General features: G+C 42.6%; 1 protein-coding gene across 6 annotated transcripts in view; it reads right to left on the bottom strand.

Annotated features, from left to right (window-relative positions):
• The window catches only part of TTC7A (tetratricopeptide repeat domain 7A), a 175,536-nt gene extending 151,695 nt beyond the window's left edge, over positions 1-23,841 (bottom strand). Inside the window, exons 1-5 of one of the 6 annotated variants that reach the window (XM_054064061.1) lie at positions 23,661-23,840; positions 20,591-20,754; positions 18,531-18,699; positions 3,903-4,033; positions 937-1,055 (exon numbers count right to left, since the gene is read on the bottom strand). In XM_054064061.1, coding sequence (XP_053920036.1) covers positions 937-1,055; positions 3,903-4,033; positions 18,531-18,699; positions 20,591-20,754; positions 23,661-23,808 — 731 coding nt within the window. In that variant the 5' untranslated portion in view covers positions 23,809-23,840. Of the gene's footprint in view, positions 1-936; positions 1,056-3,902; positions 4,034-6,532; positions 6,588-17,743; positions 17,803-18,530; positions 18,700-20,590; positions 20,755-23,403; positions 23,424-23,660 lie in introns of those variants that run through there. The other 5 variants (XM_054064060.1, XM_054064062.1, XM_054064063.1 and 2 more) reach the window with 5 other exon arrangements.
• Positions 23,842-25,193: the final 1,352 nt, after the last annotated feature.

The raw sequence follows: 25,193 nt of genomic DNA on the forward strand, positions 1-25,193 counted from the left end.
AGGGGTAAAGGTGAAAAAACAGCCAAGATAAATAGTTTCAAAGACAGTTTGCTTAAAAAAGGTCAAAAAACTCTGACCAGAAATATCACACAGTGCAGTAAGAAATTCAGTATCTGATTCCTTTGGAAGAAATGGGATAATACGGCGCAAGAACAGGAACTAGGGATGGATGGATTCTTACAAGTACTGTTTACACACGGCAAAAAGATAACTCTACCTACTTGGCAATCTCTCCATCAGCTGAATAGAGTTGACTATGGTTTGGAGACACAATCTGTTTTAGAGAACGCTGTGCCCTCACCAATGGCCTTTGGAAGTGGGCATTTACAATGTCTTTTATATTGTCCTTGAGAAGGTTTTCCCCAGGTGAAATTCACTGTAGGCTTGTAGATGCCAACTCCTCTTGCCCTTCCAAGGCTTACTGGGAACTGTATTTCAGAGGCATAAATACCCTGGGAGCAGGACTGTTCCCACGTGCATTCTCTCTAGCAAAACCACACAGACTTGGGGAACTGATCAATACATTTAAGACCTTAAATAAACAAACAAGTAAATAAATGAAACAAACTACCCTTAAGAATCCACTGAGCCCTAAAGCAGGCTCTGTGGCTGAACATTCTAAAAGAACACAGCAGTGTAAATACCACTCCCACTTCACAGTCAAACTCCCCTCACCTCCAAAGAGAACAGAGCTGAGTCAAAACAGCAAAATCGTTCTACTCCACCCTACTCAGGGATCTCAAAAAATGAAGCTTCAAACTCTTAAGAGAGGCAGAAAGAGACAAACAGGAGGGAGGAAAGGACATTGAGGGGACTTGAGGTGAGCCAGCAGCAAAAGAACTCAAAACAGAATGCACACAAAGAAATAAGACTCCGTCTGTTCCAAGACAAAACATGCAACATTCTCTGTTTTTATTAATATCTGCATCCACTTACCCCTTCTTTAAATGAGTCACGTAGGCACTCTGCAGAGCTGCTTCCAGGAAGTAGGAAAGTTCAAACTCTGGATAAGTCACGTTACTGCCCTTGATACTTCTTGAATGTGTGTTTAAGGTCTGTGACAAGAGGAAAGAAATATCCAGGATTACAGACAACTATTTGAACTAGCTGGTTTCTCACGAGACAGAGAAATCTCTAACAATAAAATGTTAGCTTCTGCCATGAGATTTGTCCTCAGACTACTTGAAAATTTACTTACACTAGCTACTCACAAAACATTTCAAAGTGAACTTTAAAATAAACTATACAATGACTTCCACAAAATATTCTGCATGGAGTATGAGTTTTGAAATACCATCCTTTATTACTTTCCAACCTTTAATAAAGTAAGTAGAAAGGCACATATTAATACCAAAGACTTCAGTAGTACTACTCACAGAATCATAGAATGGTAGTGATTGAAAGGGACCTCTGGAGGTCACCTAGTCCAATCTCCTACTAAGGCAGGTTCATCTACAGCAGGTTGCACAGCAACATGGTCCAGGCAGGTTTTGAGTATCTCCAGAGGAGATTCCACCACCTTTCTGGGCAGCCTCAACCACGCAGATCCAGCATCTTGCACAGAAATACTAATCCCATGTTTGAGTAGGCATGCCTATCTTAACATAACACAAATATTTGTTAAGAGTTAGTAAGCTATCAGGAGTCCACATCAGAGAATCTTAGGCTTTCCTCTGTTTCTCCTATCAAATCTTTCTTGCTTTTGCTTCCTTATTGGTAAGAAACAGCTTTCATTGTAGAAAACTGCCCTGTGTGCACTCTCCAAAGTAGAGTTTTACATCCAGGACTGGAGAAGGCCTACAGACTTTTAGTAAATTAGTAAATCCATAAGGAATCCTGCATCCTTGCCCCAGTGTCTGGAAGATAGATGAATTATTAGGACCTGGACAATAATATTGTGACCTGGGACCAGCTATTTAATATTTTCATTGATGATAAAGACAGTGAGATCAAGTGCACCCTCAGCAAGTTTGCAGATGACACCAAGCTGAGTAGTGCAGATGCCACACCAGAAGGACAGGATGCCATCCAGAGAGACACGGACAAGCTGGAGAAGTCGGCCTGTGTGAACCTCATGAGGTTCAACAAGGCCAAGTGCACCTGGGTTAGGGCAATCCACAGTTTCAATACAGGATGTGAGATGATGTGATTGAGAGCAGCCCTGCAGAGAAGGACTTGGGGTGCTGATTGATAAGAAGCTCGACATGAGCTGGCAATATGCGCTCACAGCACAGAAGGCGAACCGTATCCTGGGCTGCATCAAAACAAGCGTGGCCAGGAGGTTGAGGGAGGTGATTCTTCCCTTCTACTCCGCACTTGTGAAACCCCACTCGGAGTATTGTGCCAGTTCTGGAATCAACATAAGAAGGATATGGAACTGTTGGAAAGGGTCCAGAGAAGGGCTACAAAGATGATCAGAGGGCTGGCGCACTTCTGCTGTGAGGACAGCCTGAGAGAGTTGGGATTGTTCAGCCTGGAGAAGAGATAAATCTCCAAGGAAATCTTCTAGTGGTATTGCAGTACCTGAAGGGGGCTAGAAGAAAGCTGGGGAGGGACTTTTTGCAAGGGCATGTAGTGACAGGACAAGAAGGAATTTCTTCAAATTGGAAGCGGGAAGATTTAGATTAGACATTAGGAAGATTCTTCACAATGAGGGTGGTGAGGCCCTGGCACAGTTTGCCCAGAGCAATCATGGCTGCCCCATCCCTGGAGGTGTTCAAGGCCAGGTTGGATGGGGCCTTGGGCAGCCTGGTCCAGTGGGAGGTGTTCCTGCCCCTGGCTAGGGGATTGGAACTAGGCAATCTTTAAGGTCCATTCCCACCTAAACCATTCTATGATTCTATGACACTGTTCAAATGCCTTCTCTCTTTTAAAGACACAAGCTGTCAGTGAAAACATTTACAGTGCCCAGTACTGGCAGGAATTCATCCTTCCACAAAGGAAGGACAGAACTTAATTGTTAATAAAAAAGCCATTCAGCTTTTTCCTACAAAGAAACAAAACAGATAATTTGTCATCTGTCTTTCCTCATGAATTTTTATATATGCACTAAGCTCATTTTTCCTTGTTTTAAAGTAACTGAAAACAAAACCTGGAGCAGACACACACTTCTGGTGCTGAGAAGAGCAGAAATACCTGATCAGAAGGTCAAAGGCCGTTAAGTTACAGAAGAAGAGGTAACATGCATTGCCACCAGTGCTGCTGGTGACAAGCATACCATGTGGCAAAGGAAGGGCATGGAACCACATAGTGTGTCCTGTTAAACTCAGCTAGGTAAAGTTACAGAGGCAGAGACCACTAAGCACATGCCCTGCAAATCAGTGGCACACATTGAGCTCAGCAGAGGCCTTAGAGCTTAGTGGAGGCTCATCTTATTCAGCATACTAGCCACCAACTGACTAAGCATTTATTTGCTACTAATGATCTACATTCCTCCAGTTTCACTTGGAGAAGGTGAAGCACTAGCAGTTAAACTGCTATGGCTGACCCTAAAGGGTTGCTTTCAGCTCAGCAGGGATCACAATATACAATACTGTGTATCATTTACATGGCAGGGATGAAAAATGTCTAGGGCTCCTTCATTCTGGCACTTGCTACATGAAGTTTGCAGTCCCTCTTTAGTAAGAGATAAATTTGAGATACGACCTGAGCATATCTGAAGTATTCAGTGCTTTACCACTGGCAAAACCGGTTTCCAGACCTCATTCTCGGAAGAAATGGACAGAGACCAGATAAACTGCTGGTTTGCAACTGCTTATACTAACAACACCTCACTTCTTCCAAATTGTCCTTATATTCCTCACTGCCTATGATTACTTGGCATTTCCCACCATTTTTGCAGTCAAAACCCTGGAAATTCCACCCAGGCCACCAGGTAACACCCTGAGCACATGCCTTCTTACCTTTTCAAGCTCTTGCAAGTACACCTGGGCAATGACACACGCTGTCTCAAAACAAGCCATGACTTCCTCCTCCCTTTCACACAGTCGAGCACGTGAGGCAATTGAGTTGGTTGAGCGCTCCAGTGACAGACCTGCAAAATGCCAACACCATCTTAAACTGGAGCCCACCAACACCAGTATGGACACATTATTCCTTTATTTACCAGCTGACAGGAAAGTTTTTCCACAGGTGAGTTTTCCCCCTTGTTTCAGTGACTTTCAGGGAAAGACTTCAAGGAAAATGTAATTCATACACATGCAAGGCATTTCTGTCATGCTCCTCTAACACACGCTGCCACTGCACGCTTCTACAGTGCCTAACAAACACTTAATGAAGAAAGGACATACAATCCTTCTGGTAGGGATTAGCAAGCAGAGAAATTAAGCCCTATATTTCTCCAGATGGCTACAGATTTTGGGTGCTTCAGTGCAAGTGCTCTTTCAGAAACACCATGGCACAGGATTCGAGCATTTCTAAGCATCCACCATCCCAAGTGAAGCTTTCAATAAGCAGCAGTTTTGACGGAAAAAAAAAAAACAAACCCTGGAAAATTATACCAAAACAAAATCGGAAAATCTGAGACCTGTCTTGGAAAATCTGAGCACAGGCATATGGACACAGAGGTCTTGGCAAGGCGCGGGAGAGTCTTAACCACAAGATCATTCTCTTTTCCAAAGAAATGAAAAAAAAAAAAAACCCCAAACCAGTCTTGTACTACTAAAACCCTTCCTTGTATCATCATTCAACCCCATTTACAAGAAGCACATTAAATGAGGACCTACAGCTATTGTACCTACATGGAAATCTTTTATCATCAGATCATTGTCTGGCATCACACTTTGACATCCTTTATATGTCTAAATTTATTTGGAGAGGTTACACATCCACGTACCGATTTTAATCCCATCAGTGTAAGTTCTTATGCCACACTGGATCTCTATAATACACCACTGCTTGCTAACTCAGGTCTTCTACATCAAACAATTGCGCTGATGGCCAGTAGCCCAACACAGGTTGTAAAACGTTTAGCAAATGCTTCCCAATAAATTTTATATGTAACAAAACTCCCTATACCAATGAAAAATATGGAAGATGTAACACAAAATCCTAGTGTTCCAGACAGTTCCACAAAGGTGACAAAGCCTCTCCAAGGAAGTGATTTAAACTCCTGCAGCATACAACAAAGTATTCTGCCCCACATGAGAAGCCACCATGTGTATAAAGAGCCACACTCTCCTGGGCCCCTGCAATCCTAGAAAGCACAGCACCTCAGCACAGTTCATTTCAGGAGTCTAACAACAAATCACTGTGAGGTGGCAGTGGGAACCCACGTTTCCCTACGATGAACAATGTAGTACAAGCACTTATGATGGAAGAGCCTGGAGTTCTTAGGCAATATTAGCTTTGTTTACTTCCCATGTTCAATGTTTCTCTTTTGTCCCCTTGGTTACCCTGTTAGGAGTTTCCCTATTTCATGTCTTACATTTGAGCCAGACAAGAGCAGTTGGTTCAGTGGGTTGAGAAGATGCCCCACTAGAAGCTAGGAAGGTGGCTCCTCCCACCCTCTCCCAATTCAGAATTGTACAGCATGTTCCCTCAAGGCCCTGTATCTTGGAGGAACGTGTTAATAACTTTCACTTTTGAAAATCCTGACCAGAGCAGAGAAAGGGGAGTGGATCTACCACAAATTGACAGCGAGTGGGGGACAGGGACGATTATCATTTTGCTGCTTTTAACTGATGTCCATTCTGTGTTGTCTTTCTACTGACATACACCCTGTACAGCATCCAATACATAACAGATTTTGTCTTCTAGTCCCTCTATGAAGTCTCTGGCTTTATATCATGGGTTGTTTTCCTATTATTTCAAAGCTTCTATTTCCTAACAGTGTTGCTATGTAACGAAGGAGAAAAGAGGATGTTAACTCTACAGAAAAACAAATCATCCAGTGCTGAAGCTAGAACAATCAGCCTACAAATACTCTTCTTTGGTCTGTCTCAGTTTTATCTACCTCTGAATTTCTAGTGATTCCTCTTAATTGAAAATAAATTTTAAGGAGTACTGCATTTCAGAGCCACCATCCCCTTAACTGCATAGTTGGGCTGAGGGCACCGAAAGAAATCCACTACAATCCACTGACATTCATACACATGCAGCATTTAATCAAACTGCAAGAGCCAGCACGCCACAGTCTGCACCGGGGTGGTTATTGTGGGAGATGTCACACAGAGAGAACAGGCTGATAAAAAGCCATTTACATATGTGCTACAGTCCACTGCAAGGAGCTACAATTGCTAAGCTATGGCATGGGTGAGGAAAGCAAGCAGCCTTTGCCAGCACCAAGTACTGACAATAAATGTGTCCATCCATGCAGTCAGAAAAATCGAGCTGGGCCTGGTCAGAGACAGCGGAATGAATATCTCCAAAAATGTTTCTTGACACAGTAAGCACAGAACAACATACAGTGTATTAAAACAGATACTATGCTACAATGCACATATTTTTCTACTTATGAAGGACAAAAAGGAAATATGACCCACATGATGTGACATTAGTCATGGTTCTTTCTGCTAATACCATATGCACTGACCTGATGCCATCAGAGTACAAAATCTTCTACAGAATCCCAACAGGGCTATTCTTCCCTACCACAGAAATGCAATGAAAAGAAAAATTAGAACAAGCAGACTGCATATCCAGTAGACAAAGTGAAAAACAGAATAATAACAACAGAAGTTCCTTACTCTCGCAGCTATCAATTCAGTTCTCTCAGTGCAAAGCCCAACAATGACAAATTTGCTCAAGGTGCACCTAGACAAGACTGTTCATAAGCTCTCCAGTCCCAAGAGCACAAATTCCACTAACTCTTCTCCATTCTCCAGTTATCAGCACAGAAAAAACTCAGTTCCCAAAAAAATGTCAGAAAGCCACAAAAGTGCACACTACTTCCACGTTGGATTTAGCAAGAAAAGCATAGCTCTTGCTACAACAGAATTAGCTTCCGAATAAAGCATAAGGCCATATGCTTTCTTGGTAGCTGGTTAAGGTAAAGGGACTTGGGCATTTTTCACAGCCAGTTACAGTGAGATAATACCAAGTTATAATTTGTGAATGCTGAGATTTTTCTCACATGAATTGGGTGCCCAAATTTAAATATATACATACATACCGTAAGAACGTTTTATATAGTGATGACACAGATTTCTAATAGAGTACGGCCCAAGCTCAAGATTTAGAGAGAAACATGCTTCCAGATGATCCTTTTTTAAAAACAAACTCTTTCCACCCGCTTCAGAGGCAGTAACTTTCTACACATAAAAACATTGCTTTTCTTTCCTGCATATAGATAAGGCTTCCATTCAACTCCTCTAGCTGTACCAAAGATTCATTTCTGACTTTTGATCTCTCTATAATCTTTGTCTCTTCTTCTCCCTTTCTAAAGCTAATCTGCATTTATGTCAGGAAAAAATCCAAACCTTTAAGTTTTATAAGAGGTGTCACTGAACTAATTTTTTCATAGAGCATTGTTCTCATTAATGGAAACCTGAATATAGGGTTTCTTTGTAACATCCTGACATCTGATTTTTGTAACATCCTGTAACATCCTCACATCTCCAGATATCATATCTGGAGGCAGTCTTGAGAAACTGATGAACTCAGCAGTCCATCAACTCACAGCTGAGAACTTGTCTCTCTTCAAGGAAAGGAGCATCACATAGGATGAATCTGCGATGATTTAGAGATTATGTGTCTTCCAAAGGAATTCATTTTTGTTATTTGCTATACTGTCTTCTGTGTATTAAATTCAGACATTTTGCCATGGCAGGAAGAATGAAAAAAAAAAAAGTGTTTCCCCAATCATATGTGGTTTTTCATCTTTTGGTCTCACATAAGAAACCTCAAGAAAGGCTTCTAAAAAAATTTCATAAACTTAATGATAACTTAATGATAATGAGTATCACTGGACTTCAAACACTGCTGCTCAGATCTGATCAAACTGTCATTGCTTTTACCTCATAATGTGGCTGATGACCTGCAATCCGCAGTTTCTTTGATGGAATCTTTAAGCTACTTGTTCATTCCATTAAGGCTAGTGTAGTTAAAACTACACAATATAATAAATAACTCCACTTAACCAGGCACATGTGAACTGCAATACACTGGAAGTGAAGGAAGAAGTAAGGGTGCCTCTGCAAGGCTCTCCACACTGTGGAACACTCACACTTCTGCAAGACACTTCACAGGCTGTACATGGCATGGGACCCTCTGACACACAGACTGAATGAGGGCAACACCGCCAAGCTTAATTTTAATTAATTTTTTAAAAAGAAAAAAATAAATATAAATAGAAGCTCCAATATTTTTCTTCTGCAACCTTGGGGTACACGCATCCCACTTTGGTGACCATGGCTAGAACATAATTAATGGTCCTGGCACTTGCAGCCACCTCCATCCCCTGATATATCTGATAACAAGGACATACCGCTCCTGAAGTGATGCTACGGGGTACAGCAAACACAGGGAGGAACAGCAGTCTCTTACAGCCTCACATCTGAAGGGCTTTGCCAACACCATCCACATCCATACACTTTCACAGCATGCCACAAGAACTACATTTTTCTCCTCGTCTAAATACAACAGGTAGAAGTAAAAGAGAAAAAATGAGAAGTGGATGGGACACAAGGCAGAGACATGGTGCTAATCACCAGGTACTGGGACTTATTCAGCCTGAGCTCATCTGCATCACCGCTAGGCATCACCAACAGTGAGAAAGTTATCTTCTAGCTGCAGTCACCATCACTGAACCAGCCTACCCCACCTTCATATGCACTGAGAACAGGAAGGAGAAGAGATAAGGGCAATCCGAACTTTACTATGCTGATTTATATCAAACACTCAAGCCAATTCCACTTACATTTTTTACAACAGTCACAGCCTATGAGAGGTTGCTCCTCCATCACTTAAAAGATGGTCAGAGACATTCGGAGCTTACTCTGAGGCAAAACAGCACATGGATATCTTCCCAGAGCCACTGGACACAAATTACACAACAGAGCCCCAGCACGGGGACAGCATCATAGCCAGCTAAAAGCCACCTCTAGCTTAGGCCACCTGAGAGTACATTTGTATTTGTTTTCTTCTAGTGAAAGTAAGAATGTTGCATGTTGTCTCAGGTTACCACACAACATTGTGGGTTCCTTGTTCTGTTTCCTCAGAAAAACACGTAAAATTATTGTTGTATCTCCTGCTGATGATGATTCCACAGCTTTAGAGAATTAAATCATAGTGCAGGAGGAGAAGGTTTGGTGTACATGTGCAACCAGCACCTGCAACTGTGTGGAGAACAGAATGGAAACTTTACTATCACTGAAACCAAATCATATTAACAGAAGGAACAAGAAGTTATTTTCTTTTTCCACTTCCCAAGCTTCAGTTAGCTGCAGGCCACTAAATGCAAATAACTCTCCTCAGAAGTCTAAAATCACACCCATGCACAGCAGACTATGCTACACGGGAAAAAAAAAAAAAAAAGTAAACTACCCTATCCAACAGCAAGGAAAAAAAAAAAAAAAGAGATCATAGAGCCAGCAGTGAAAACTGCTTCCCTGTCTGCCACAGGAAGCTGAAGTGCACCAAGAATGCCAAGCGCAGGCCTGGCAGCTCTTCCACATCTAAGCTGGAAAGCAGCAGCATCGAGGCAAACAATCCACCAAAACGCAACAGCACTGAAGTCATCACTGTCACAACATAAGATCAACTCCAACCTCTTAAGTTTCTATTCTGAAAACCCAAATAAGACACACTAATTGTAAGCCCTTTTATCAAGGCATCAGCATCTACCAGTTGGGGGTTTTGCCTATCAGACAGCCACTCTAATGCCAACACAAATAAACAGCATGCTTCCTGTCTAGCTGGCAGAACAGTGAACGCTAACACTTTGAAGTGTATACCTGGTATAGTACAAAGTCTCTCTCTCTCTCTCTGATGTGGTTTTACATTTAAAAGATGCAGTTTTGTCAAGCAAAAGCGAAAACAAGTTCTGCTAATAAAATGTCCTAGCCTCTGTTACTGGATTTTTAATGTCATATTGTGTCGCACATCCTTGTGGCTGGGACTCAATTTTCCTAATGGTCAGGCAAGAAAACCAGTTTTATTATTTAGGCTGTTTAAAACAGCCCATCTCCCCACAGATCTCAACGCTCAGAGATACGAGTCTCACTCATTTTTAATCATCGGAAAAGGATTCCAACATAAAGGATTTTGTATCCTGTCCCTGGATGGACCCCTTTAAAAAAATTAAAAAAGAAAAAAGCAACCAATTTTTCAATTCCACTGCAGTTCTACTTAGTCACCACGGCAGCTGAAAGCACTGGCTTAAATAACCTCACCGAGTAGCTACCAGCAGAAGAAAGAGCAGTTAAGGAATAGGAGGAGACTACTGCAAGCCAGTACACCATCTCAAAAGCAACATCTAGGTTAACAAAGCTGCACACTGACAAGTGTCAGTCATCCTCATGAAGCCCACTAACACCTAAGACCAACAGATTTGTATGAAAAAAGTGCAAGCAAAGCTTTATATAACTTTTCCCACAACTTTCACCCAAACTTATGCTTTTCTCTTATAAACTTTGTGCCCAATATAATCCCTGCTCATGATAATCAACAAACTTTTCTAAAGACTACAATGAATGCTGGTGTTGTCTTTAGGAAAGTCTTAGTTACACTCTTGAACACCACAAGAAATTCAAGTCAGCATTATTGCTTCCCAGGTGGGTGGGTTCAAGACGTTAGTGAATTGAAGCCCCAGCAAGGTTAGCACACTTTAAAGTAACAACTCTCCTGGATTAAATAGTATGATTAGGGCAGATAAGATTTAGACTCTCAAGTAAAAGCATGTACGTCTAGCATGCCATAATATCAACAGTGCCTAAACAACACAATAACTGACACTAAAACTTATAGGGAGAGGTAGAGAAAGAATTCAGGCTCTTCAGATTTTTGCTGCCCCTTTCAACCTGCTGCCCATTTATTAATTTGACCTCTGTCAGTCAGTACAAACAATATAGGCAGTATAAGAACTGAGCTTCTGAGTGGAGGAGGGACGGAGATGTGGGTGGGTCCTGACAGAGGGGAGGAAGAGCTGGGATCCCTCTTTTTTTACCACTGGCAGATCCAGATATACTCCTTGCAGTCATATGGCTACTGAACAATAATACCGAAACGGATCATCTTTATCTTGACGTGTGCAACTACAACATGCTTTTACTTTCCCCCATCAGTGCCTATAGAGGACAAAGAAAATTATTTATTTGAACACAGAAGAAATGCTATCAATTTTCCACTAATCCATTTCCTACATTTGTCTCAGGTGATAAGACCGGGTATGTCCTTACAGAATGAGATCCACGCACACTATCTCTTTTTAGGTATTACAGCAGTTTTTCTTAGAGAACTCATAAAAATCAACCTGTGGAAAAGACCCTAGGTGCAAGCGTATGCATAACCACAGGGCGGTTTCTTTGGCATCCAAGAAGCAGAATAGTATTCCAAATGCTCATATGGAAAAAGGAGAATGCACTTTGTAAAATGTTATGATCTCTGCAATGAGGAGCAGATTCAGAAAGTGCACAAGTAGCCTGTTAGCATGTTTGTAAAATATCACCTGAATTAAAAATGCTTCCGGTAAAAAGAAGTTAGAAGTGTAAATTCACTTTTAAATGAAGGTTATAAAATAAATTATGACCCTGCAAAGCCACCTAATGTTTCCGAACTCAGTTTATCTGTACTTGAAATTCTTCGAACTACTGGCACTCAAAATCATTCCACGCAGTCTCTATTCCAGTATGCTCAATAGTTTTGGTATCGCCACCTCATTCATCAAACATTAAATAGACAGAAAACTCATCCCAGAGAAGCTAACCAGAAATTCTGTTTTCATAAGGACTCTATTTAAAAGTAAGGCTGGTTAAGTTAAGGCTATAACACACAATAAGCCATTAACATTGTTTAAATGGAATATATCCTTGCACTATGGGACTGGTAGCGTTTAGTATTACTGAAAAAAAAATGAACCAGAGAAATTACTGGCTTTGGATCTGAAATAAAAGTGTGATGAAGTACTGAAATGACTCTTCAAAATAGAATCGTAGAATGGTTTAGGTTGGAAGGGACCTTAAAGATCACCTAGTTCCACCTGACTTGCCATGGTTAGGGACACCTCCCTACCAGACAATGTTCAAGGCCATCCAACCTGGCCTTGAACACCTCCAGGGATGGGGCAGCCACAACCTCCCTTGGCAACCTACGCCAGTGTCATCACCCTCATAGTGAAGAATTTCTTCTTTTTGTCTAATCTAAATCTGCCCCTCTCCAGTTTATAGCCATTGCCACCCAGTCCTATCACCACAAGCCTTTGTAAAAAGTCCTCTCCCAGCTTTCTTGTAGCCGCTTTCAGGTACTGGAAGGTCGCTATAAGAGCCTTCTCTTCTCCAGGCGGAACAACCCCAACTCTCTCAGCCTGTCCTTGTATGGGAGGTGCTACAACCCTCTGATGATCGTTGTAGCCCTCCTCTACACCTGTTCCAACAGTTCCATACCCTTCTTATGTTGAAGATTCCAGAACTGTACGCAACCCTCCAGATGAGGTCTCATAAGAGAGGAACAGAGGGGCAAAATCACCTCCCTCAACCTGCTGGCCACATTTCTTTTGATGCAGGATATGGTTGGCTTTCTGGGCTGCGAGTGCACATTGCTGGCTCATGTTGTGCTTCTCATCAACCAGCACCTCCGAGTCCATCTCCACAGGGCTGTTCTTAATCAGACTGTCACCCATCCTGTACTGAAACCAAGCTTGCCCTGACCCAGGTGTAGGACCTTGCACCTGGCCTTGTTGAACCTCATGAGGTTCGCACAGGCCAACTTCTCCAGCTTGTCCAGGTCCCTCTGGATGACATCCTATCCTTCTTGTGTGACAAGTGCACCACTCAGCTTGGTGTCATCTGCAAACTTGCTGAGGGTGCACTCAATCTCACAGTCTATGCTATTGATGAAGGTAGTAAACAGCACTGGCTCCAGCACAGATCCCTGAGGGACACCATTTGTCATGCGTCTCCATCTAGACACGAAGTCGTTGCCCACTGCTCCCCAAATGCAACAATCCAACCATTTCTTATCAACCGAACAGTCCACCCATTAAATCCGTATCTCTCCATAGAGGCACGCTCTTCAAGGGAGAACAAAAACCAAGAAAAACATCCATGTTTCTTTCTCCCTTTCAGCTCTCTCCGCTACTTTAGTTCAACTACTAGCTTTGCAAAGTTGATGAACCAACAAAGCTATGACTAAAACCAAACAGGAAAGATTATTTTTCCCATTTTAATCTATAAAGTTAAAAAAAATGCACACATGACATTTATCAGTTTTAACATTTATCAGAAACCCTGAGTTAAAACATTGTCTGTAGCAAGTGATATTCATTTAACTGAAAACATTTTCTTAATCAAATTCTTTAAAGAGACAAGGAAAAAGATTTATCAGAACTTAGGTCTGCCATAAAGCTATCTCCAACTGTATATTTTATTCTAATTCCCAAACAAATGCAGCTGAATACAAATCTCACCTAGGGAATTAACAATTCTGGAGAAAATCATATTAGAAAATGAAAAGCAAAAGCCTAAATTAAGACTCCCATAAAGTGTATAAACAAGTGGTTGATATATCATCTGATTAGCTAGTAAGCAATTTTCATACCAGACTCGTTTACTGAATGTAAACATTATATAAAATTCTATTACTGACATATTAAAAACATGTTTTTAATAATTCTGCAAATCAACAAAATAAGAAATTAATTAAGTGGCAAGTTAAGGAAGTTTAATATAGATTATTCAAATTTCAAGTCTTCAGTTGGTCAATTTAAAACCATGACCAAACCCAAGCAGGCAGCTTTCAAACCAACCGAGTAAAAGGTCAATTTTCCCTGTTTATTATCTCTGTGTTATAGCACCATTTTCATTTCAGGACACAATCATAACCCCCAACCCACCACTTCCAGTGTTACAAACCCAAGACAAAGATTTCAAATAGGGAGAAAACAGAACAATATACTTCCAAGCAATACTTACTTCATTATCAGTGAAGTTTTTAAAGACACAACCATAAGAGAAACAGGAAAACATGTAACATCAGCTGTTGGTCTAAAAACGAACAAACAAAGAAACCTCAAAACCCACAAAGAGATGGACTGAACCCAGAACCCTGGATGCAGGCTCTAGGCTGTTCAGCATTACCATGCTCAGGAAAAACCCTCACGGTTTTGCTTTCAGCAATAGCATTCACAGATCTTACGAAGGTTCTGAAGACCTGTGGCTCAATCCAGCAGCATTTCTCATGATTCTATGGTTTTTCAGAAGCATCACACTACAGATCTTAAACATCTTTAAATAACTAAAATAGGTTCAAGAACAAAATAAAGAATGCTGCAATCCACTGAACTAACAGTCTCATTTCCTTGGATGTGTGCCTTGTGTCATATAAAACACAGACTACAATCAATGCATCACCTTGTTCTCTTCCACATACATTTTTCCCAAAGTCTAAAAAGGCTGAACTCACACTGCAGCCCTTTGACATAATGGATCTTTTTCTAAAGTTTTTTTAAAAAACTTTCAGAAACATATTTACAAAGGATTCATCTCTCCCATCTTTAGACAGCCATGAACAGGTCAGTCCACAGACTTCTCTCACGGTTGCCAAAGCAAAGGCTGTATTGTGCAGCACCATGCACTTCATCCATGTCAGATGCCATTTGAAGAGGTGATGAATCACCCCACAACTACCAATTTCTGACTGGACAGACAGCTCAGACTGGATCTGCACAAGTTAAACCCATCCTGAGCTGAAAATGGCCAATAACAACATAAAAATTATAGATGGATTGGGAGAAGAGGAGAAAAAGAGGCAGTCAGCCTGTTAAAGCTTTAATTCACTACAAAACCAGCTAGATACTATTTGCAAATCTTTGTCATCACCGCATAGATTTAGGCAGCTACCCATCTCCAGACTACACACCACCAGGTAGACTAAGTCCAATGCCTGGGGTGACAGCTGTCTGATGGACAGTCCTCCGTGTGGGACTGACTTACATTGCAGCAGCTCTGATGCCGCACAATCTGACCACAAGAACTGCAGCAAGCCAAAGACACATTCAGTCCTTACAAAGACAGGATCCAGACGCCACATCGGCCCTGCCTGAGCCTTCATCGCTCGGGCTGGCAACAGTTTCCTTCAGTTAACAGGGCTTTGTGGTGCTCTCATGCAGCACAGCAAGAAAGGTTGTGGAAAAAAAAACATTGCAACAACACAGGAGTCTTTCTACAAACAAACTTGCAATTTAGGTGTGCTGAAGGGTTCGCTAGAGCTATGCTTTGCTTTGTAAAGGGTTAGGATGTGACCTACCCTACTACCAGGAAGATTTATCCACTGTGAGCAGAGATCTCTGCAGGCTTTAAGGAGCAAGCACAGCTGGAAGGAAACCAAAGGGGTCTAACAGTTACACATGTGGTTATGAAGTCTTTTTTGCCTCTTGTTTTGAATGGACAATGCCAGGCAATAGCCACAACACATTCCAAGTGTATTAGAAGCAAAATGAGAGCAAGTTTGCTTAATCAATAATGTTTTAGGCAACAGACAGAACTGCTTGCATCAGAGATTACCTGTAGCATACTGTGAACTTAGCAGAACATTTAAGGAGAAATTAACTCCATGGAGGATGGGGAGGATGGAAACAAGTACAGAACCACCATCTATTAACTAATTATAAAAGGTTAAAATTAATCATCAAGAAAAATCAAACTGTTGTCAGAGCTCAGAACTTCTCACAGCACAAAGATTTAAAAACAGGACAAGTCGAACCAGTCAACTGAGAAACAGGAAGAGTCTTGCCCCCTCTGCTATTTCTCCTGTTACTTGTCAACTGCTCAGGTTCCCGCATCTATAAACTTCCAACGTTTTCTGCTCAATACTCACCTTAAGCAGAAGCCTACTGAGCAAGGCAAGCAAGAAACTTTTTGCCTGTTCAGCTTCTGCAGTTCTATCAGAGCATGCAAACCCATATTGCTTCTAATGATAACATGAACGTACTAAATGCTATGGACTTTCAGAGGAACACCCCAGAGGCTTAGCTCAATGTCCAACCTTCAGTCTTATACAGCTCAAAAGGCGCTCTAAAAAAAAGTAAACTTGGTTCTGCTAGTTCACACTTCATTTCCACCACGGGCTTAGTCTATGCAGTTCCTCTCACTGGTGTCCTGTATTTTTCTCATTACATTTTTGTTTGTTTCCAACAGTAAAACGGTAAGCGTGAGTGCCTTTCGTTTGACTTTTCTTTCTCCCATGATTTTTCCAGCACAATCCCAAGTGTTCGAGTATCTACACTGCCATTGCGCATACAGACAACCCACCAGTACTAGCTACACAAAACCAAGGTGGTACCAGGTTCACACTAAGAAGTGATACAAAGTTCTGCTGTTTAACCAGAAGGATGAACAGGAATATTCTATTAAAACATCTAGTTTCTCCCATTACTGAAAAACTGAATAAGAGATTAAGTGGGAAGCCTAAGTTGTGCTCTGAAATAAGGACAGGACTATGGCTTTTCTGGATTGCTGCCTAAACGATCCCTGCAAATATTTTACTACCAGCAACGTTGAAGATCATCTTTAAAGAAGGTTTCAGTTTGCACAAGCTAACAGTAATGCAATCAAAGGTAATAATATGGTACAGATCAACAGAATTTCTGCAGAGACACCAAATGAAAAAGATGAATAAGAAAAATCTTCAGCATAAGGTAGAAATTAATTTTAAGTAATTCAACTCTGTGCTGTTATTTGCCCTGCTGAGGTAGGCTGGACAGACGTGTTTTGAAATTAAAATCTAAATCCACGCTGCTACTGCCAAAGATACCTGTACAAAGTTCTATCATTTAAGAGCTTATTTATTCAAGCATGGAAAGTTGAGTACATGACATGGCGGAACAGTGACCCTAGCAGTGATTGCCTTCTCCAAACTCAGCCAGATAAAATTCACTCTGCTGGACTTCTCCCTGTCAGAAACTCTGGTAGAATACTGAATGACTTATTATACCCTTTATAACTTCAATACTAAGAAAATCATCATCATGGAGAATAAAAACTGTGGAACGGTAGTAGCACAGAGGTTGCTCTGCAATGGCACAGGCTCCTTATGGTTTACACACAGACAGAGGGAACACAGTATCTACACTCCATGTTAAACCACAGGAAAAAAAAAATTATGGTCAGATCCTCTGGGGCAAACAACTCCACCCTCAATATCTTCATATGCAAGCGAGGTAGTCTATACCATAGAAGAAGTCTTATAGGAAGAGTGTTAGTCCATCAGCGTTCATGCACACTTTCATTCCATTCACACTTCACCAATTAGACCTTATCCAGTTCCCAGTGAGGACAGTGCATCTCCTTCAGACTCCAAAGCACGCCAATAGCTGCTGCCAAATACACTGCTATGAATGCACTGGTGGTTACTCACTCCTCTGAGCCATGCAAGTGTTAGTGTGAATTTAGAAGTAAATTAGCCCGGCTCCACAAAAGCTCAATAACGAAGCAGATTCAATCAGTGTCACAGAAAACAAAATGAAAGCAAGCAAAGCAGCACAAACAGGTTTTCAAAAAAAGCAGAATGACTGTGTGAGATCATGAAACACCCAAATTATTATCAGTCAAACAGTGTTTTGGGTTGATTTGGTTTCACTCTTTTTACATACCAGTTGAAGGTATCTGATCATCAGAGTTCTCATTCACCTAATTAGCTGGTGGACATGCTGAAAAGAGTAGAAAGCAGTAGATAGGTAGCAGTACTTGAGCAACATTTATAAAGGAACTGAAAGCAAATGAAGGAGGAGATTACTAATTATTTTCCCCCCCAAGTCAAAAACTGATTAGGGTCTTTCTTTCCCCCACTTGAAAAAGAAATGCAATTTCACTACCCATAGAGGCAGTTTTTATTAGGATCTCTCAAACAGTGCAATGTCTGTAGATTTACACAGCAGAAGAGAGATTCCTGTTTGTACACAAATTCTGAAACTGTGTGACATGCATTGCAAAAATATATACCTGCTTTGAAAGCACATATTCTGTTAGTCCAGAGTTTAAAACTTGGAAACATTATCCTTGCATAATTCACAGAAATCACTAAAATTTACAAGTTAATGATCTCTTTTGAAGAGAAAGCACAGTACCCAGTTCAGCTGAGTGCTTGATTTAGATTTTCCCAAAATGTACTTACAAGCTCAAGTGTGTTGCTGACTTACAGCCAACAGCAACTATAAGATTTCCAATTTCAAGCTTTTCTTTACGAGCCAGCCAAGTTTAAAAAACATGGACTAAGACTCCATAATGCCTTTAAGTTTAAACTACACAGACCATACACTGTGGGATTTTCGAAAGCACACAACACTGCCCTAACTCTGCTCCGATCAAATCACTTGAAGAAAGACCTTCAACTTCAACCGCAACACAGCGTACTTCAAATATGCACACATGGTCTGTTACCTTTAATAACAAAGGCTTCAGTTACCAAACGCAGCATATACAGAGGTTCATCTTTTGTTGAGAGGTCATCGATTCCTGCTCTTGCATACATGCTGATGGCATCTCTGTAGGATCCCTCTGCATAATGAAGCTTCCCTAGGATCAGCATAGCTTCTGTCATATACTTAGGCTGAAATAAAGGGAGGAGAGGAAAAGAGTGTTTACATGGTAAAGTATCAGATAGCAATCATGACATACTGTAGAACAACACTTCAGGGGAGTCACCATCCCTGGAGGCGTTCAAAAAATGTGCAGATGTGGCACTTCAGGACATGGTCTAGTAAGCATGTTGGTATTGTATTGATGGTTGGACTTGATCTTAGAGGTCTTTTCCAACCTTAATGATTCTATGAACAAATCAAGCAGATGTATAATGCTTTCCTCTCGAAATTCCTAGCTCCACAGGCCAGCGTAGGAAGCAATTAAGTGTCTAAAAGATGTTAGGACTACATTCGTGAAAGCAGTGGGCAGCAAAGGTCAGGCAACTACTTTGGAGCTCAGTTTGGAAATACACAGCTTAAAAGACACCTCTTTGGTTTCAGCTGACCTACTCTATTAATTCGCCAGCCACAGATAGCACATAAAAGCCTGGCACTGTCAGAACTACCTTTCAAAACATGAAGAAAACACCCTGCTTTTAAACAAGGCAGAAAGCATCATTTGTTAGTCAAGTGTTCCCCTCATCTCTGTACATTTAATTAAAGATTGATAAAACCCCTAAATTTTCTTAGGTTACCAAAGAATTTTCAGGCAGCAGTACAAAACCAGAAGGCATGTCTGCTATTTTTAAGATTTGTTTGTTTTCTTAAAGATTGAAAACATGCATACAAACCTGTGTAACAAAAAAAAAACCTCAGTAAAATACAACTGTTCAGGCTCTGTTATGCTTTGAAAAGCATGAACAGGTTCCTAAGCCTTCATACTCCTTTTTTTTAATACATGCAGTTAATGCGGGATCAATGCTACATGATTAGCCAAGTCGTCACTAACGAAGAAATAGAAATGGCAACTGATGCTGCCAAAATTAACACCAAGACCTGGGAAAATTCAGTGCTTCTGGCTGTTACTGGGGCTAGAGTATAAAGAAAGAGGGTTGGATAGGCACAACCCTCTTGTTCCTTCCCCCTTCCTTTTTACTTTTTAAACATGCGGACTTTCAAGAAGTTAAGAACAAGGAGCTCCCCCAGAGAGGCTGCTGCACACTCAGTCCCTGGAAAAGCAATATGATAAAAGCGTAACATACACTTCCAAGCTGACTAGCCTCTAAGTTTCAGGACCAAAAGTAATACAAGCCTAGAGCAGACTATTGTAATTCATCACCCTTTTAAAGTCAGTTACGCAACTGCGTGTCCAAGAACACCAACTCAGCAGCAGCCTTTGAGGCTGAGTCTTAAAACACTCCTAAAGCTCTGCACTGGAGTTGACAGGCTACCAACCATGCACTCAGACCACAAAATCAAATACAAGCACAACTTTGCATAAGTTCTCTTGCAGAAACTGAAAGCAAGGCAAGGCTGTAATCTTGGACTCGCACCACAACCTTAAGTATCTGACAGCAGCTTGGGGCACATTTTATACCTCTGTTCTGGAGGTGACCAAGTGTACACAATTCCCTTGGACCAGGAGCACATTTTATACCTCTGTTCTGGAGGTGACCAAGTGTACACAATTCCCTTGGACCAGGTCACTCAGCTGTGCTAGCCTGACACCACCGTTACGTGGCCTTGCGCCACCACCCCACAGGATATATACTTGGAGCACACAATTTCTTTGCATATGAAAAGATCTGAAAAGACCCAGTGGGTCCCTTCCAAGCTAGTGATTCTACGATTCTATGAAAAGCAAGTCACACAACAAAAGATGCTGCAAAGGGGTATTGAATCACCAGTCCATCAGTAATGCCTACAATACAGCACTGTACAAACAGGGACATGAACAGGCAACATCAGCACCTTGTATCAGAACAATAAAGACATGAAAGAAGCATTCAGTTAGCAGGAATTACAACAAAACCCACTTACTCGAAGTTTTCCTTTGTTTAAGATATCAGTCAGATACTGTTTAGCTTCACTGAGTTTTGGCTCATTCTTCTCTGTCAGCGGAATGGAGTCCTTCAGTTTGGCATAGTTTTCCTTCAAACATTCTTCCAGCAGAGCCTCTGCAAGGAGCATACTCCCATAGTCCTCTGAAAGCATACACCAAGCAACAAGAAAGATCACTTAACGCCATGCTGCAGACAAACAGCATTACAAAAATAAAACAGCACACCTTTAAGACACACAAACAGTAACTCAAACGGGGAGTAAGGAAGAACTAGCCAAGAAAAAGGTTCCATTAACTTTCAGCTACTGGAAACTATATGTTTCCTACGAAAAAATGAAATGACATTTCCTTTTAAGTTGAAGGTTTTCTCTACTGAATTCTCCAATTTTGACAGCACAGTTCATTCTTGTGTGTCTCTAACATAAGACTTTTCACCTCTAAACTCACTTTAAAAAGCATAACACCAATCTTTGCAAATATTTAAGTGCATGCTTTAGATTTAGAAGTGTACAAGCATGAAATGCAGGCTTCAGCTTACAGATAGGTTACGAATTTCACTGCAGAACACTAAACACATCAGAAACTTTTAAGATTTTCCTGAAAGTTCATAGGAAAAAAATCACCCAAAACTACAGGAATCAGACACATTCTACATGTTCATTACTAAAGGCACACAGGCCTTCATGCAGTGACATAACTAATACACCGCTAAATTCTTTCCCCATTAAAATCCATTCCTGTTCACAGTTCCATGAAAAGGAATGCAAGCATAGGTAGTAGCACTGGATACAGCATGAAGCATCATGCAGTGCTGCAACCATGCGTTATAAAAAAAAGTTTCATCTGCCAGTGTATTTGGAGTTCTTGTAGGACGGGTCTAGCTCTGCCGTTCATTTACTCACAAACGTAGTACCTCAATCAGCTGACTAATGGGTCAAGCAGGGTACAAAAATCTTTGCAAATCAAAAAGCCAACCCCTACATTTCATATACACTTCACATTTCGAAGAATGTGAATGATTTTAGAATGCAGGAAACACGATAGTGTATCTACTTCTATATTTTCAGTCCATGGGACAACTTATCCCCACTTACTACCTACATATTACATAAAGCGTTAATAAGGAAGTGGGAGGGGGCTGTTTTTCAATTTTTTTTTTGTTGTTGTGGCTCCATATCAAATTATAACACTACCTCTTCCTGCTCAATTGCAGGTCTACAACTAAGTTGTATGAACAAAGGGAAGCATAAATGCTTGAGTGCACCCACCTTGTCCCAATCTCAAATATAATTACTCCTATACAACACTGAAGAGCTTTCGGGAAGTCACCAATCTCTTCACCAAATTTAAGGAATTACATTAGATCATATATAATTGAGAAATAAATGCTCAAAATATCTCAAAGAATCACAGAATCACAGAATCACAAGGTTGGAAAGGACCCATTGGATCATTGAGTCCAACCATTCCTAACACTCCCTAAACCATGTCCCTAAGCACTTCATCAATACTACTATTAAGACAATCCCATCCAGACACACTATTATTTCTATAAATATAAAACTGTAGCTCGTCCTTCGCTGGAAGAAAAGCTCTGTAGCAATAACAAAGCATTACCCTTTCGTAACTAGCAAATTATGATGACATAGCAGCAAATTAACAAGTAATGTTTTTACAGCAATCACACTGTTGTTACGCCTCTTAATTACAAGGAACAAGCAAATATGAAGTCTTCAACTATTAATGCCCCCAAACTGCATGATGACCTCTGCACCTGAGAGGCGCTGCTGAAACATGACTAACGTTCAAAGGTTGGCTGTGTGGTTTCCAACACAGGGATCAATCTGCATTACGTATACACTCGGAAAGCTTCATAAATAAATACCTGTTAAGCTACCAACATCTCCTCACACCATGCTTTCCCACTGTGAAGCTTACTGCACTCCAGCAAGCTTCAATTAACTCTAGGGCCACATTCTAAAAATTCTTCTGAAGAAGTGGGTTTATTCATATAAACATCTCCTCTGACTTCAACAGCAGAACCTCCTGTATCGGTGTGGAGGCCAGGATCAGGTGCTCTTCACAACTTACTGCTTTTGACTACAGACACAGATTTTTATGTTTCTAAGTTAGGCTGCTTCTCTTCTTAAAAGCCATATCATGTAAAAAGAAGCAAAGTAGCATGTTGTAACAGAGAAAAAAGATAAGAATACATTTGCTGTTTATGAAACCCATCTTGCATGTGGAAGGATACTTGGATGAGCCTCTAAATAAAGCAAGCCCCTTCAGAAATGGAGAGGGATAAAAAGAGGGCATGCGACGCACTGTGAGGAGGGGGCGGGAGGGAATCAGCATCGCACATATCGACAAGTTAAGGAGAAGCATTTCCAAGCACGGACGGTTTCAAGTCCATAACCTGGCCACAGACCAGCCGAACTTCTTAAATTAAAGGGCAGGTGCCGAGTGCAGCAGCTTCCCCCCGTGCGTCCCGGCGCTGATCGAGGCGAGGGCAGCATTCCTCCACCGAGGGCAGAATCCCCCCCGCAATTTACCCCGTGGTCTGCATTCCTCCCCCCATCTCCCATTGTCCCTCGAGGGAAGCATCCCCCTCCTACCCTATGGGCTGCATCTCCCACGGAGGGGAGCATCCCCCCGCTCCCCCCTCGAGGGCTGCACACGTTTCTCCGAGGGGAGCAACTCCACGAGGGGAGCATTCCCCTTTCCCCCCCTAAGAGGAGCACCCCTCCTCAAGAGGTGCATCCCCCCGCTCCCTCCCGGGAGCTGCATTTACCCCCAAGAGGAGAGCATCCCCCCCGTTCCCTCCGCGGGGAGCAGCGCCCGCCAGCAGGCTCGGAGCCTCCGACACGAAGAGGAAGCACCGGGTTATCCTCCCAAACGCCGTCTCCCGGGCTCCCTCTGCGGGACTGGGACCCCTACAGGGCACCCCGGGCTGTCCCTGCGGCTCCCCATCCCTCTCCCGCCCCCGGACAGCCTCATCTCCCGGCCCCGACACGGAGCCGCCCCCTCCCCGGCACCGCCGCCGCTCACCCGCGTCCTGCGCGCCTCTCGCCTTGCGCGGCGGCGGCAGCACTAGCTGCTGCGCCAGGAGCCGGAGCTGCGCCCATTGCCCCTCGGCGCGACAGCGCTCCAGCTCCCCTTCCAGCTTCACGTGCGAGTGGGAGCCCTTGGACGCCATCTTCGGCGGCGGCTCCGCCCCGCGGGGGAAGCGCCGGGGCAGCCGCTCCCCGGGCAGCACCGCCCCCTGCGAGCGAGAGGGGACGGGGAAGTGGGGGCAGCGAAGGAGCTGGAGGAGGGGGGTTGTGAGGAGCTGGGGGGGAGGGGCGCAGCCTGGAGACGAGGAGGCTGTGGGGTGACTTTATCGCCCCCTATACCTGCCTGAAAGGAGGTTGTGGAAAGGCGGGTGTTGTATGTATTAGAATCGTAGAACAGTTTGGGTTGGAGGGACCTTAAAGATCATCCGGTTCCAACCCCCCTGCCATCGACAGGGTCACCTCCCACTAGAGCAGGCTGCCCAAGTCCCCATCCAACCTGGCCTTGAACACCTCTGGGGATGGGGCAGCCACAGCTTCCCTGGGCAACCTGTGCCAGTGCCTCACCACTCTCATGGGGAAGAAATTTCTTCTTACATCCAGTCTAAATCTGCCCCTCTCCACTTTATACCCATTGCCCCCAGTCCTATCACTACAAGCCTTTATGAACATGCCGTCCCCAGCTTTCTTGTAGCCCTTTTCAGGTACTGGAAGGTCACTCTAAATTCTTCTCAGAGCCTTCTCTTCTCCAGGCTGAACAACCCCAACTCTCTCAGCCTGTCCTCGTACAGGAGGTGCTCCAACTCTCTCGTCATCCTTGTAGCCCTCCTCTGGACCCATTCCAACAGCTCTATAGGCATCTTATGTTGAGGATTCCAGAACCGGACACAATACTCCAGATGAGGTCTCACAAGAGAGGAATAGAGGGGCAGATTCACCTCCCTCGCCCTGCTCGCCACACTTCTTTTGATGCAGCCCAGGATACGGTTGTGGCCTTCTATGTGTTGGTCTCCTCTCCCAAGAGATAAGAGGAAATGGCTTATCATAGAATCATAGAATCAGAATAGTTTGGGTTGGAAGGGACCTTAAAGATTATCTAGTTCCAACCCCCATTGCCATGGGCAGGGACATGTCCCACAAACATATGTGTCCCACAAACATTATGTTGTACCAGAGGAGGTTCAGACTGGACATTAGGAAAAATTTCTTCACCAAAAGGGTTATCGGGCACTGGCACTGCCCAGGGAGGTGGTGGAGTCACCATCCCTGGAGATACTGAAAAGACAGGCAGATGAGGTGCTCGGGAGGGGGTTGGAACTAGATGTTCTGTACCATAGAACCATAGAATCACCATGTTGGAGAAGACCTCTTGGATCATTGAGTCCAAACATTCCAATCTGCCACTAAACCATGTCCCTAAGCACCTCTTCTACCCGTCTTTTAAATACCTCCAGGGATGGTGACTCAACCACCTCCCTGGGTGGCCTGTTCCAGTGTCTGATGACCCTTTCTGTGAATTTTTTTTCCGGAT

This window comes from Cuculus canorus, chromosome 3 (genome assembly GCF_017976375.1).
Source record: "Cuculus canorus isolate bCucCan1 chromosome 3, bCucCan1.pri, whole genome shotgun sequence".
Taxonomy (NCBI): Eukaryota; Metazoa; Chordata; class Aves; order Cuculiformes; family Cuculidae; genus Cuculus; species Cuculus canorus.